The sequence below is a fragment of the Anopheles merus genome, chromosome 2R, assembly GCF_017562075.2.
Source record: "Anopheles merus strain MAF chromosome 2R, AmerM5.1, whole genome shotgun sequence".
Classification (NCBI taxonomy): domain Eukaryota; kingdom Metazoa; phylum Arthropoda; class Insecta; order Diptera; family Culicidae; genus Anopheles; species Anopheles merus.
Genome location: NC_054082.1, coordinates 57,766,395 through 57,781,458, shown reverse-complemented (window position 1 = coordinate 57,781,458; position 15,064 = coordinate 57,766,395). Strand labels below are relative to the sequence as shown.

Below are 15,064 nucleotides of genomic sequence, written 5' to 3'. Positions count from 1 at the left end.
CGTCACAACTTGCATATTATATTTGAATTCAAGGAATTTGTTCATCTATTCATTAAAGCAAGTAGGTTTATTGAAATTCATTCTAAATTTCATCGCCAATTTAGGAAAGTGTATATTGATGTATTACATAAAAAAAATAAATGGAGTAAAAGAGTAAACAAAAATAAGTAGATTTCTACTCAGATTCGGTTGGAAAAGCCTCACTTACGGCTGTTTGCTCGTGATCCAACTTTCCAGGAATACCGCTTTCCGTAATAGCAGCAATTTTCCGAATTTTATTAGGTACAGCCGGTTCGACAACATCTGTCGGATAGCGCTTGCTATTGTTTAAGAGATCAGGATGGCACGCACGTTCTATATGTCCTATGACATTGCAGCGGCGGCATCTTTTATCTATTGCGTAGCAATTTTCTGGCTGGTGTGTATTGCTGCTACATCTCCAACACAGGATGCGACGAATACCGAATGAACGATTTGTGGAGAATTTTGAAAATTCGCCTTTGCTAAAGCCTCTATTCTCCTGCATACCCCAATGTTTTTGTTTGTATGAGGGATAATCACGTTGAAACTCCCTAGTGCGTGACATTTTTGCGTTGGTGTTATGCGACACAGCGGAAACCTCTAATGTAGTTTCATTTTGTCTGTGGTCTCTAGCGAAAGCGTTTTCGTTAAATTTCTCTATTTCGCATGTTCGAACTTTTTCCAGTAGATCTGTTATTGTTCCGCGTTTTTTGAGAATTTCCATCCTGCCATACGTACTTTGGGTTAATAGCATGCACCTGTATCACGTCGACAATTGTTTCGATTAATTGTTCCTCCTTGTAATTACATAATTTCCCAGATTCGATCACTCGTTTTACGAATTGGTAGTCCGATTCACCTTTGATTTGGTTCATCGTGCGTAATTTTTGACGCTGACGAAACACGTAATAATGGGAATTAAAATAGTGATCTAATCGATCCATTGTGTTAGTGTATGGAAATAGTTTCGCATCCTTGGCTGAATCATTTGTCGACGTACTTTCTAGAATGCCCAACAGTGAAGGGCCTGCCTTCATTTTAAAGGCATTCATTTTTAGAGTTTCACTGGTAATTCCCGCAAACTCCATTGCCGCTTCAAATAACTCTCTCCATCTATCGAATGTCGTCTTGTCCACTTCTTCTTTTCCGTCTTTCGGTTGGCAAACGGCTATTTGCAATGTGGCGAAAGACATGGACGCCGACATGGAAGCCTCGTTGGTGGATTGTGTTCCAGAATCAAGAAATGTAGAACATCCACGAGGAGTAGCTTCGAACAATTGGTTGTCGGAAGGTTCCTCGATCCAGTCATTTCGTCGTTTCGTTGAACTCGCGCAACCATCCTTTAACAGTGATTCTAAAAAGGAGTTCTTCTGCTTTTCTTTCTCCAAAGCCCGAATCAAAGCGTCAACGTTCGCTTTTGTTATTTCACTGTCGCTAACGAAAAGACAACAATAGAATAGTTCATGTCAGTTTCCTGTACCCCTTTTTGTTTTAATAGCGTTCAATGTGTGTGTATCACGATCGCACGCGTGCGGTAAGGTTTCTTCGAATACGTGTTGAGTCGCCCCCCCTTACTCGAATCACCGTTTTTTTTTTTTTTTTTTTTTTTTTTTTTTTTTTTTTTTTTTTTTTTTTTTTTTTTTTTTTGCATACCAGCTAGTTTTTTTTGTTATGTTACTATGTTAAATTCGTTTGGACCGCTCAAGGTTCCCCTTTTTTTAATATATATATACACGTGCGAACCGCTCGAGGTTCTCGCTTTTTTTATATATATATATATATATATTTATACTCGCAATTGGTTATTTGTATTTCAATATAAACTGAGCCGCTCGAGGCTCTCATTTTTATTTCATACACACGTTCAAACCGCTCGAGGTTCTCGTTCTCTTTTTTTTTTTAATATGTATATATACGTGCGAACCGCTCGAGGTTCTCGCTTTTTTTTAATATACACGCAATTGGTTTTTTTTTTTTTGTATTACAATATAAACTGAACCGCTCGAGGCTCTCATTTTATCATACACATGCGCAATCCGCTCGAGGTTCTCGCTTTTTTTGTATCAAAATTGGCTATTCGTATCATGATACAAACCGAACCGCTCGAGGCTCTCCCCTTTTTTTTTATTCCGACCACACATTATTCACACACACATCATCACGTCAAAAGAACAAGGCTGGTGTATGAGCGCCAATTTTGTCCACACTTTTTTTATGCACGGTCTTTTGTTAAGAGAACAATGGTAGTGCTAAAGCGTCAATTCCGTCCTTACATTGTTCACGCACACCACGCACGCAAAACACGCGAAACAAACACCGAGTACCTTATTTTGCCTTTTTATATATGCAATAGGATATCTCGAACTAATCAAACCACCAAACTTACCGACATGCGCCATTGTCGTAATCGTCACACATTTTAATTATTTATCAGGCTTTTTTTATTCAATTTCTTTTTTTTGTTGTTGTTGTTTCACGCTCAACCGATCTCTTTGCGATCAACCACAAGACTGACCCGAGGCTCCTTTATTTCTCCCTGTCGCCTGACTTGTCTTCTCTCCCTGATCTCACGATCTATCCCTCTCTCACACTCTCTCTCTCTCGATTCACTCTCGGAGTTCACTCTCTCTTGATCCCAGCTACCGCTAACTACCGGTAGACGTCCGTCTCCTTTTCCACGCGCCTTCTCCATCTCTATCTCTGCTTTCGTCCAATCTCTCCTCTCTCATCCTCATTTTTGCATGTTTCAATATTTTCGCTCTCTCTGATTTCGCTAAACTTCTCTCTCTCACTCTTGATCCCTACAGTTACCTCAACAAGTTAGCTAGGATAAATCATTCCACAATGGAATAAGAAGCAACACTGCGCAAAACGTAAACATGGAAAGTAGGGGACACAAGAAATCGCACATCACTCCCGCACATCCTTCCACAACGAAAGTTCTGGACAGACTGAGAATGCCTAACACCCGGATGAGTGCGATAGCAGAACAATCATGGTAGAACGAGAGAGATGGATACACTCGGTTCAACGCAATCCAACGGTAGATGCATGTGTGTGTGACCAACAAAAGACTTCAGACCCCGCTCCTCGCGTTTTTCATTCATCATTTTTCGTCACACGCACATACCTCTACACGCGCGGCGGTTTGCTGTCCAAAATCTAGAGAGAGAAGACAGGGCATCTCGCTTTGGCACACAGAAAAATCTCTGAACAACTTCGGCTCTGCTACTTGGGTAAAGATCGTAACCTTTGCCCGATCGGGAATTTTCGTGCTATCGGGACTGCTCGGCCCGATCGTAATCAGAACGACTCCACTTCGATAGTGTCCTCTATTGTGATTGAAGGAAAACACCACTGTGCCATCGAACTGACCGTTAATATTTATTTTAATATTTAACACTGGCCCCAGTGTTTGCGAGCAAGTCAAACATTCTGATTGTTACAATTCGATGATGGTTGTTAATTTTTTTGTTCACGACTGCACATATTTTCTTATTTTCTTGCGCACTAATAGTTTGACATCCCCTGCCTAGTTGAAGTGCACTGCATGACCTTTTTGTTCCCCCGATAGACATGGCGATTCACTTCTCGCTAAATCATTTGCAATGATTATCCAAAACAACTTTAACAACACAACACATATTGAAACAACATATGTCATATCCACTTGGCGAAACGTAATAATTTTGCATAAACTATTTAAGTACTACGAATCAGTTCTCTGTATGGTTCACTTCTCCTGCTGCAAGTTCACTTCAGTACAACTATGTTCCGAATTTCCTCAGGAACTTTATATCGCTGGCAACGGGTGAGATGCGCAAGGAAACTACACAATTAACTTAACTTAATCCGAAGTCCTTTTCTTAAACACGCACGTAATCCTTATAACCTATTTCCTTGCACAGTAATTTGTCTTTTCTTCACTTCAGCACGGTGATTCCGATTTGCCTCAGGAATCATTATTAGCCGGCAACGGATGAAGCAAGGGATCACAATGTGGAGAAAAATAATTATTCGAAAACGAATGAATTTTTAGAATGTTGAGACATTATTAACAGGATTCTTTCTTTCACCCGAATGTACAATAAATATGAGATACACAAGCGTTTTTAAGCGACGTTAGTTTATTGTAGGTAAAAATTCATTGAAGGAAAACACCACTGTGTCATCGAATTGACCGTTAATATTTATTTTAATTTTTAACAAGTATGTTCAATGGTAAAATAACTGAAAGAGATTCTTATTTAATTCATTTATTTCTTTCTTGATTGTAATGATCACCAGATATTTAAATTTGAAATACAATTTTTACATTTATATTGTTATTTTATAATCCCTGCTTACTGTCTAAGTGTATTTACAATATTAATTGCGTTGGTGAGGGTTTGTTTTGGAATAACAGTGCCCGTATTATGCACGGAATAAACGGTTGGCGTACGCCAACAACGCATCCATAAAAGCACGTTAATGAATGTTCTTCATATGCTCTGGCATTTTTGTTTCGTACATAAGTATTTTGCAAATGAATATCTATCACCAAACCAGCCACTGATGAACCGTGCCAAATTTCGAGCTCTAATGCAAACAGAAGTAAAGTTTGGCAATATTCATCCACTGGTGATAAGATCGTCATTTACACGTTGATACTATCATTTTCCTAGCAATTCATGCTTTGCAGGCGCATGAAGTCATGCGAAAGATGGTGGAACAAGCGATAAAATTCAACGATAGTACCCGATTATGGGCTTACACCTAATCCAAGGGCATAAAAATATACTCTTTGTATTGTGTGTCACGAAATACACTACTTGATAACGCAAACTTGTGATCCCGCTCTGACTAGTATGTCGCTGAATACAAAAATAGTATATATATATATATATATATATATATATATATATATATATATATATATATATATATATATATATATATATATATATATATATATATATATATATATATATATATATATATATATATATATGTTTTTAACTGAATTTTTGACCGATTTCCCTTTACCCCAGACAATGGCCGCTCTTTGACTGCTTACAACTTGACGTTATGATTGAAATGTTACGTTAGATTATTGATGGAATCATTTTATGCAAATAATTTATGCGTTTAGCAGGGTCGAGGATTTATTGTTATCAGTCAACAGCTTCCGATTGAACTGCGTATTTTTAATAAATGCATCATTGTCTGACAACCTTGCCGCAGATGCTACGGCTGCATTAGTTAGCAATATTTGACTCACGTCGTTATAATTTGGTAAAAATCGAGCAATGTTCGCATTGTCTTCGAAGCCATTATCCGAACTAGTATATCGATGATTTGCAGCAATTGATTGGGTCTTTTTATTGTGGCGGTGATCTTTACGCAGTATATTAGGGACGGCAACTGCCGTTAGAAGTTGCTCATCCTCGGGTGGTACATTTTGTTCCGTTGATACCAGGGATCTCAAACTATAATATAGGTGTTAAAAAATAAAGTGAATACATTTTTACACAAGAAACTGTACTTTTTTGTTTTCTCTTAATTTGTTCTATAATAGTTGGTTCTTTAGCAATAAAATAGCTGCATTTTAACCATATTCTTAGTAAGCTACATGCACACAATTTTACGTTAATCGTTACGTTTAAATTATCCAACAATGATAAAAATCTTGTACAAAATTAAAAAGAAACAAATTATTCTTACTCATTGCTATTATCCGCTAATTTTCCTTCTGCACTGCTGGGTGACTCTGAACCAATTCTTAAGGAATCCGATTCAAATGAGCCTAAACCGTCGCTGTATACATACGTAGATGATTCCATAGCTGGTGATGGGTATATCATCTTGTTAAAAGGGTAGTATGCATTCTGTGTGATTACAAAAATTAAAACGCCATATTATGAAATGAATTCATGTGCTTGGCATGTTTGTATGCGGTTGGAAAAGAGCGTACCTTTTCTGGCAAAACTCTTATCAAAGCCCACCGTTCCGCGCCATTTAAAGCAGCTGGGAGTGGGTGAGATTGGTCCAGCTGCTGCTGTGGTTGAAATTGTACAGCTCCCGGCACATCACTGGAAGCTATATGCCCCGGTTGGCCCGCGCGTTTGCCATGAGCTGCAAGAAATGTTCATAAGAGCGTGTTGTCCAGCGCTACTCGGTTGCACCATAGTTTTGTGTCTAACACTTACCTCCCCAGCATGAATGCCCGTAGCTCAGGCAGGATCCTGTAGGGCGCATAGCGTGATGGTAGGATGAGAAAAAAGGTGAAACATTGGTTAATTGGTTTCTGTTTTGATCGTCAGACTGTACAAAAATATTGATACTTGATTGGATACGCTAGAAAGCTCAAGTTCGATTCCACCGAGTTTACAGTCACGCATATAGGAAATCCCAAATCAATTTTTTACATTATAGCCATTGTATGCCCTCTTGGGACCGAATGTGATTATTTTCCAAGTTTGAAGTTCAAATGGTTAAACATTGAAGTTAATTTTAAATTATTGAAAGCCAAAGAAGTCCAAGGATCTTTGTTTGTTAAACTATAATTTCAGTATTTCAGTATTCACTATAAGATTCAGTCGTCAACTAGATCGATTTGACAACATGCTCGTCATGGGTTCGAGTACCAAATGGACTATTCCCCCAAACTTATTACTAACTATCCTGCTACGGGTAATCAATAAGTCGCTGAAAGCCAAACCCACTAGTCGTTCAGTCAGCTCTGGATCGACAACTGACAACTGTGCCAAAGAAGAAGAAGAAGATATTGTTCAGAGACGAATGTAGCCGTCAAAGAACTTTAATAATAAAAAAGAACAACAACAAATACCTAATACATATTATATGTGTTTGTGTGTTTTTTTTTAAATTAATGGAACTGTTATTAAAGTTAAAGGTAAAGTTATTATTAAAGTTGTAGGTATCATATTTGTAATATTTTCCTTCTTATTAGGTAGAACACTCGTGGTCGATCTAGGCTTGCTTTTTGCACTAATGGGGTTGGTTATCAGTGACTTATTGATTACTCATAGTACGATAGTTACGGGGTGGTCCCGTAGTACAGTCGTCAACTCGAACGAGTTAATAACGTGTCCGTTATGGGTTCAAGCCTACAATGAACCTTCCCCCCGTAGCAAGGATTGACTACGCGGCTGCGTGGTATGGATTAAGTATAGAAAGCATAATATGCCGGCATGTCCGCTTTGGACGTTACGCCGAATAGAAGAAGAAGAAGTAGTTTACAGGCGGTCCCGAGATACACGGTTAATGGGGACCGAAAACGGTTACAAAAAACCGTGTATCTTGAATTTCCGCGTAAAACGAATTTCGTGATTTCTAGATAAAATATCACTAATTTTCGAATAATTTTGCAAGTAGGGGGTGGTTTTAGCCGATTAATTAATTATTTGATATGATTCAACATTCGATCAAGACATCGGGGAGGGGGGGTGGTTCATTTGGCATTTTACAATTGATGTGTCAAATAAGTATAATTTGCTCAAAGAACTGTCAAATTTAGAAAATTGCGTATCTCCGATCGGCGTATAAGAAATACCGTGTATGTCGGAGGCTACCTGTAATTCGTCCATACGGGGCTAAAACCCATGACGAGCATGTTATTAAGGGGTACGAGTTGACAACTGTGTCACGAGAATGGCTCCGTGGATTTTATTAGTAGGATTTAAAAAAAAATCAATTCTGTGGGTTTGTTTGTAAACAGTCTTCCGGTCTGTCTGGTGGCCTTTTTATTTTATTTTCTCACTAACCCGCTTGCCTTGTTTGATCTCAAACAGAATGCTATCGTTGAAGTTGACTGTCATTTGAAGCATCCTATGGCCCTGTTAATATATTGTCTTATATTGCCCGCTCAATACAGTGAATGGCTTCCATGAAATGACTACGTTATTTAAAATTGTGATTATTTTGTTTTATCAAACATTTTTCCACGACAACTATTTTTAAAACAATGAAACTGTCATGTAGCGTATCAATTAAAAAAATCTGTAATATTTTCTTCCCGTGGCATAAACAACTTCGCGTTGATCGTGTCCGCGTTATACGCGTAATAGTATTTAATGTTGGTGAAAATCCTTTCACGTGATCCTGCAAACAAATATTCAGTCCAGCCTTTGAAACATTGAAACTACCTGTTGCTGATGGGAGAACGTTAAAATTTTGTTTTGATAATAAAAAACAAACTGAATTAATCAAATTTCTGTATCTTTGTATTGTTCAAGTTTGATTTCCTCTTTGAAAAGTAAAAATTAAATGTGTTGTTAGTATTGACAAGATAACGCGTCAAGAGGACGCGTCGGTCCGTTGATGTTCTACAGAGTAAATGTATTGTATTAGAAATAAAATAAATGTATTAGTAATAAAATGACTAAAACCAAAATTGTATATGTTTTCAGGCATAACTTAAGAGAGTTACGACCGTTCCTACGAGAAATAATTGAAGCGTTACACAGTTTGTAGCATTATGAATAGTTAAATGTAAGTATAATTATATATTATAACCTGTAAACTAATAAAACGCTAGAGAGTACTATGATTTTGTCATGATTTTTTGAAGAGATGATCCTGCTTCTTTTAAAACTGCTTTGTGCTATATCAAAATGGTTACGAATGAGTTTACTACCTTGCTTGGATTGTAAATATATTACGTTTATTGGATAATGATTCAAGGTTATATTTTACCCAATCTCACGATTACGATAGTCATCAAAGCGTACGACCTAACAATAGGACTGTCGTTGTTTTAAATTTTTAAAAGAAGGAACCTAATAACCATAGCTGTTACAGATAGGTTGCACAGGTCATGACAAATAGTCAATTTTATAGGTAGAAATAGTCAATTTTAAAGGCAACAAACCGAAAACCTGCGTCTTGGGTCAAATAAATCTAATAACAATCAATTGTGCATTCATATTGAGTCTGCTTTGCAAATTTTTCATCTTAGTATCGTATCACCATTACGGCTAGCGAATGAGCTTCTTGTGCAAATTCTTAGTATAGGAGAAAAAAGGCCAAAGGATATGAAATATTACCTGATGAAACGTATGAAACTGCTTCTGCAAATTCGCTTCAATTGAAATTTTGGAAGTTTAGCCTTACGAATGGATATATGTATCCTTTTATTGTTGTCTATAGAATCTTTTGTAAAGCTGACGCACATGAGTCCATATTGTTAGGTTTAATGGACAGTTGAATGACGAACCCGTCATCAATTAACAAACAATATTGACGGTGTGGTGTTACGGACTATTAAATTGTGTGTGCGTGTATCAGTTATCACATGTAAACGGGTGAAGTAAAAAAAATGAAACACAGAGAAAAAAAACAATCGAAAACCAAAACACGTGTAGTATTTCAATTTTTTTTTGTAGAAAATGGAATGTGTTGAAGATGTCTGAAGGAAGATGATTTTGTCTATTTGTGACATGTTCGAGAATGGTGAAATTACTAATAGGAGATATCATTAGGAATATTTGAAAAATATAATTGTCGAGGAATATAGTTTGAACATCTTATTATTGTAAAGTCTTGCTTCTACCATTTTAATTTTTAATAGCTTATCAAATAATGATGTTTGCTTTCAATAAAAGTCATTTTATAAAACAAAATATAACGTTTGTTCAAGCTGTATTAATTTTTAACCAAGGATTTATGGACAATGTATGGTGGGAAAATGTCGCAAAACAAATAAACCTCAAGCGGCAGGCATTTTTATTGTTCTTTTTCTTAATGTCAAAAGTATGGGTTGATGGGTTCAGAAAGGACTCGTTATTTACATTTTCTTATAGATTTATGATACACACAAAAGGGTTTTTCTTATTGGAGAAGTAAGCTGAAATGCAAATAATTTTATTTGCTTCAATCTGTGAAATGATAAACGAATGCGAATGTGCTGGCCTATGACCATGTTTATCTATCCCTTCGATAAATTGGTCGAAAAATGTGTGTACTTTATGTATCCTTTAAGGTAGTTTTTTAGCGTAATTGAAGTGAGGCATTTGGGAAGTCGAATATGTATAACATTATTAAATTTTCAGAACAATATATCGTGACGTCATCAATCGATACCATCGTTGGTAGCAGAAATTCTAAATACAACAACGTATAAAATGAGTGACGCAACAGTGTGTCAACATGTTTTTTAGCTTGGTTTCTGGCTCGGAGAAGGAAATGGAAACGAATATGCCTTTCAGCGATTGTTTTACGGAGGCTTTGGCACTTTGTGTACTTGATGCAATGTCAACGATGCGCAACTTATCATCACAGCCCTGCAGCTTGGCCCTTCATCTCTAAACAGAGGACATGCTTTGCAACAAAAGGATTACGGAAAATGGAATTCTTTCACATAGGAAAAGCTGGTTGGTTAATCAAACAGCATTTTTTGTTTTACTGAAATACGTAGAAAACAAGTCATACGCATTGAAAAAACACAGGAGAAAACACACAAAAAATTTAAAAATCATTGCAGGTTCTTTCCAACTATATATTTAGATAAACTCTGAACTGTAGACAACCTACAATATAGGGTAAATGTACCTATAGTGGTGCTAGTACCAATAGTGGTGGTATTGCACTAAAATGTGGTTCATATGGCAAATTAAAAGTAATTAAGTTATTTTCGTTAGTGTGAAATGTTCTTTAGCCTTTTACAAAGGGTTTTAAAGTTAAATGAGGCCATTCTGTTACTGAGTGACCGAAAAATCCATTATTTTGCGAAATGTGTCAACATTTTTCCAAAATCCTTAGGATTTCATAACGATACTCATATTTTTGTTAACGTTCTAAATGACCACATAACAACGCAATCATTAGTTTTTTAACATAATTGTTATCAAATGATATTATTTTATTCAAACTTGTTGGCTTTTGACCATATTTATGCATTTTTAAGTGTTTTTTTACCATAGTGCCATTATAGGTACACAAAACAGGCATGTTCCTATAGTGGTTATAGTTATAAAATCAATAATAACAGGTCGTTTTAGATTTTTTCGAGAATATTTTTGACATTTCGTACTGTTTTCACTAAAATAAGCAAAAAAGATGAGTTTTCTGTTAGTAATTTACCTAACAAATGCCGAAATTCGCTTATTCTACTGAGTGAAAAATCGACTTCCAATCAAGCAACCTCTTCTGAGTATGGGTTGAGGACAGGTGTGATGCAGTACTTTATTCAAGAGTTTCATCGATCATATTTATACATTTTTTACGATCAAATTACGAAAGATATCATTATTATCGCAGTAAACCTTGCTATTCACACGAAAACAGCTTCAAAACTAAGTTATATTGATATTATACACTATTATTAAGGCATCTTTGTTTACCACCACTATAGGAACACAATACGACGACTATAGGAACCATACCACCATTAAAGGTACAACGAAACAGTCACAAAAATATGTATTTTTTCGTAAATTTGATGTGTTTCCTGATGAAAATGATTGTGATTGCGAAGATAAAACATATTTCAATTGCTTTGTGTTAAAATATTCAGAAATTGTCCTTCCTGACACTTTAAATCCATTAAAACACATCGGTACCTCTACAAATTGCACCACTATTGGTACATTTACCCTACACATAGACGCGTATAGCTGAAAAAATCGGAATACAGAATTTGAAATTTTGACAAATTGTTTTTTCGTTTTTGATTGAATGAATGATGGGCATGTGTTTTGGATTATTAGCAATCGTGACATTTCTGAACGGAACTGCTTATTTACCGCGCTATTGAATTGTAGAGAATTGAAATGAAGCAAATACTGAAAAATAAGAAATATTTTAACTCATTAAAAAGAGTTGGATTACATTTCGTTTTTGATAGAATTATCCACTTGTATCTTCTTTTTCTTTGGCACAATAACCGTTGTCCGCCAAGGCCTACCCGTGAAGTAGTGAAATGAGCTTGATTTTCAGTGACTTATTGTTACCATAGCAGGATAGTCAGTCCTACGTATGCGGACACGGTCTGTTCGGGGCTTGAACGATGACCCATGACGAGCATTTGTTAAGTCGTACGAGTTGACAACTGTACCACCAGATCGGCCCAATCGACTTGTGTAACACATGTAATTAATTTGATGTTAGACTTGCTGTTACATTTGGCTGTTGGACCAAAATTGATACCAAATCTATGTTCCAAAATTTATTTATTAATCAGGTAAGACATACCGCACTCAACACGACCAATTAGTAGTATAGTAAGCAATAAGAATCTGCATTGATCGCGCTTAAGAAAAAATGCGCTTTTAATTAATGCATCCAGCTTTATTGTTTCACACTTTATTGAATATCATGCATTTTTTATGTTTACTTCATTTTTTCAACAACTGTTGAGGAATTGGCGAACAAACTGTATTATATTTTAAATATTTTCATTATCGATATTTCCCCGTTCTTACCATATGGTCTAGCAGTTTTGTGTCTTGTTAATATTTTCTAACGATCATAACGATCTATTTAGTAATGAATGCTTTATTTTGGATTAAGCTATGTAAACTTTTATATGCTAACCCACTGTATTGTTACAAACAGCTGGATCAGTCCGCTCGATGATAGCTTTATAGACATTCAATAATGATTTAAGGATTTCTTTGAAATTTTTCTTTAATTTATATGTAAAACTGTTCATGAAATATAGTTTTTATTTATTTTCATTAGAAACTATTTTTCATTTTATAAAAATCAGCTTTTAGCAATACCGAAGCCGTTCCTACTGAATAAAAAACAATCATATTTTTCTGTTTAAAATTCTAATGGACTGTCTAGTCTGTATCTCATTTGTTTATATTTATGCCTTCGAAAATTGCTTACTACTAATTCATTTTTTGGATATGATGCTTGGTATTTTATATTTTAACATTAACGTACCTTTGATTTGCTTTGAACACACACTGACGAGTATAATAAAAACAATGAAACCTCGAATTTGATAGGCCATATTAGATTTTACTGTGAGCAGGAAATAATGCAACTTGCACAATATCAATTTTGCTAAATACTTAAAACTCGTGATACGCAATTTTTAAAATTTGTCACTCAATGAAATTAGCAAAGACCATCACCACTGCTGCGTTTTATCTTATATTATGTAGCGCACTGCACAGCTAAAGTAAAACAACGCAATTCCGTTCAACTAAAGAGTAATGTTTTCACTTAAAAGAAAAATACAACACTATTTACGGCTGACTATTTACGGCGGCACACTGGATCCACTAGATCTTCACTTGAACAGTAAAGTTGGTTGTTTTTAGTTGTTAAAACGAGTTATCCAGGTAAAGTACCGGGAGCTACTGCGAGTTTCTCACGTCAGCTTCAGTATATATAGGAACAACCGAAAATTTACAACCCTATCGACCCGACGTATGATCCATCCCGTTCTCCTCATTGATAACAAGGTATCCGCGGGTTTCGAAGTATTCAACATGCGCAGAAGATGGATAGAAAGAAGAACGTTATTTCACTTAATGGCGAGGTAAATTATGTAGTTTGATGTTAAAATAAAGTTATTTTGGTGGATATGTAACGTGGTGTTGTAGCTATGTCGAGTTTTAAAATGATAATATTTTGTATACTTCTGGCTTTGTTTGGTATTGTCTAAACGGTGAAATATTTGAACTTATGTGATAATAAATTTAAAGAATTTGTAAATGTAAATATTTTTAATCTATGTTTAATTTGTGTATGCGTGTATATTTGTATATATGTATGAATATTGTATATATGTGTATATTTGTGTATATATGTTTGTGTGTGTTGCACATGTGTGTTGACATATATATCTATATATAAATAATAAAAAACAAATAATGTTGTATAAATAATATTTGTATATGTATATATATACATATATATATATATATATATATATATATATATATATATAATATATATATATATATATATATATATATATATATATATATATATATATATATATATATATATATATATATATATATATATATACATATATATATATATATATATATATATATATATATATATATATATATATATATATATATACATTTATTTTTTGTGTTGTGTGTGTGTGTTGTGACTGGTTTGTGGCTTTGAAACCGTAACTATATTACAGCTTGTATTGTATAAAATATTGCATGATCAGTTTTGATCATAAATTTGCCATAGTTTACAACTAATAGAGAAAAATTGCATACCAGGTGCATTTCCTATAGGTGGAGGTATGATAAGAGATTCATTGTGATTATTTGTGACACTGAGGTGAATGTAGGCCATGTGAAGGCAAGAACTGGTTCAAACAATTCTATATGGCGGAGAAGGCTAGCATTGAGGTATCCTGATGCTAACCATGAGGCGTGAGGCATATGGTACGTAGAAGAAAAAAATGTTATAATATTTTTAAGCAGTTTTACATGTGCACCATGTACTAAAATCTTTTTAGTGTCATAGTTCACGATACCAATAGTTCTTATTTGTTTAATATTCATTACTTCATTTCAAATTAAAAATATGCGCCACGTGATTGCCGTATACGTGGCTGAGCATCTGGTTATCTGGTTAACATCTGGTTATGCTTTTTAAGAATATGCTTGAAGAACGTTCACAAAAGTACCTCTGACACAAATTTCAATTCAAAAGCATTTTTAAAGAGAAGAAACCTGAAACACCTGCGACATGATTTGTTTTTCTATGTCAACTAAATGCATGTACCGGTTTCAAAACTATGTGCTCTGTATGTAGCAGATTTAATGTACACTGTGTACTTTTGCTATAAGCAAATGTTATATTGCAGTTTCTATTTTTTACTCTTGAGGAATGGCCCGAAGAGGCCGTATTGCTTTTTTAAACTCATAAAACATAAAAATAAATAAAACAGGTTTCTTAGTAAAACCGATTTCTTTTATTCTTATATTGTTGTATAAATTGTACTCGGTTTAAGCTATGTCATGCTATGTTTGTGAATGCAAATTTAAATAGTGTCAATTTACAGGAAAGCTGGTATTTAATGGACAATTAAACGCTACTTAAATGAACAATG

At 35.0% G+C, this 15,064-nt stretch overlaps 2 protein-coding genes across 2 annotated transcripts; both read right to left on the bottom strand.

The window, feature by feature from the left end:
• Positions 1–668: 668 nt before the first annotated feature.
• On the bottom strand, positions 669–2,826 carry LOC121600480. The gene is made up of 2 exons (XM_041929118.1): positions 2,408–2,826; positions 669–1,455 (listed from the first exon to the last, which is right to left on the bottom strand). Exons 1-2 carry the CDS (start codon positions 2,437–2,439, stop codon positions 669–671), a joined length of 819 nt encoding a protein of 272 aa, XP_041785052.1. The 5' UTR covers positions 2,440–2,826.
• Positions 2,827–5,008: 2,182 nt separating this feature from the next.
• Positions 5,009–13,326, bottom strand: LOC121588367. Its single transcript, XM_041906215.1, has 5 exons — positions 12,913–13,326; positions 6,210–6,245; positions 5,975–6,135; positions 5,725–5,888; positions 5,009–5,489 (listed from the first exon to the last, which is right to left on the bottom strand). The coding sequence occupies exons 1-5, from the start codon at positions 12,980–12,982 to the stop codon at positions 5,141–5,143; spliced, it is 780 nt and encodes a 259-aa protein (XP_041762149.1). The 5' UTR covers positions 12,983–13,326; the 3' UTR covers positions 5,009–5,140.
• Positions 13,327–15,064: the final 1,738 nt, after the last annotated feature.

What these genes read in the sequence shown, in the direction of transcription:
- LOC121600480 (XM_041929118.1), bottom strand. Translation starts at nt 2,439, where the DNA reads ATGTGTGACGATTACGACAATGGCGCATGTCG. An exon ending in TACGACAATGGCGCATGTCG is followed by an intron (nt 1,456 to 2,407) that starts GTAAGTTTGGTG and finishes TCTTTTCGTTAG; the next exon opens with CGACAGTGAAATAACAAAAG.
- LOC121588367 (XM_041906215.1), bottom strand. Translation starts at nt 12,982, where the DNA reads ATGGCCTATCAAATTCGAGGTTTCATTGTTTTTATTATACTCGTCAGT. An exon ending in GTGTTCAAAGCAAATCAAAG is followed by an intron (nt 6,246 to 12,912) that starts GTACGTTAATGT and finishes TGCGCCCTACAG; the next exon opens with GATCCTGCCTGAGCTACGGG. An exon ending in TAAGAGTTTTGCCAGAAAAG is followed by an intron (nt 5,889 to 5,974) that starts GTACGCTCTTTT and finishes GTAATCACACAG; the next exon opens with AATGCATACTACCCTTTTAA.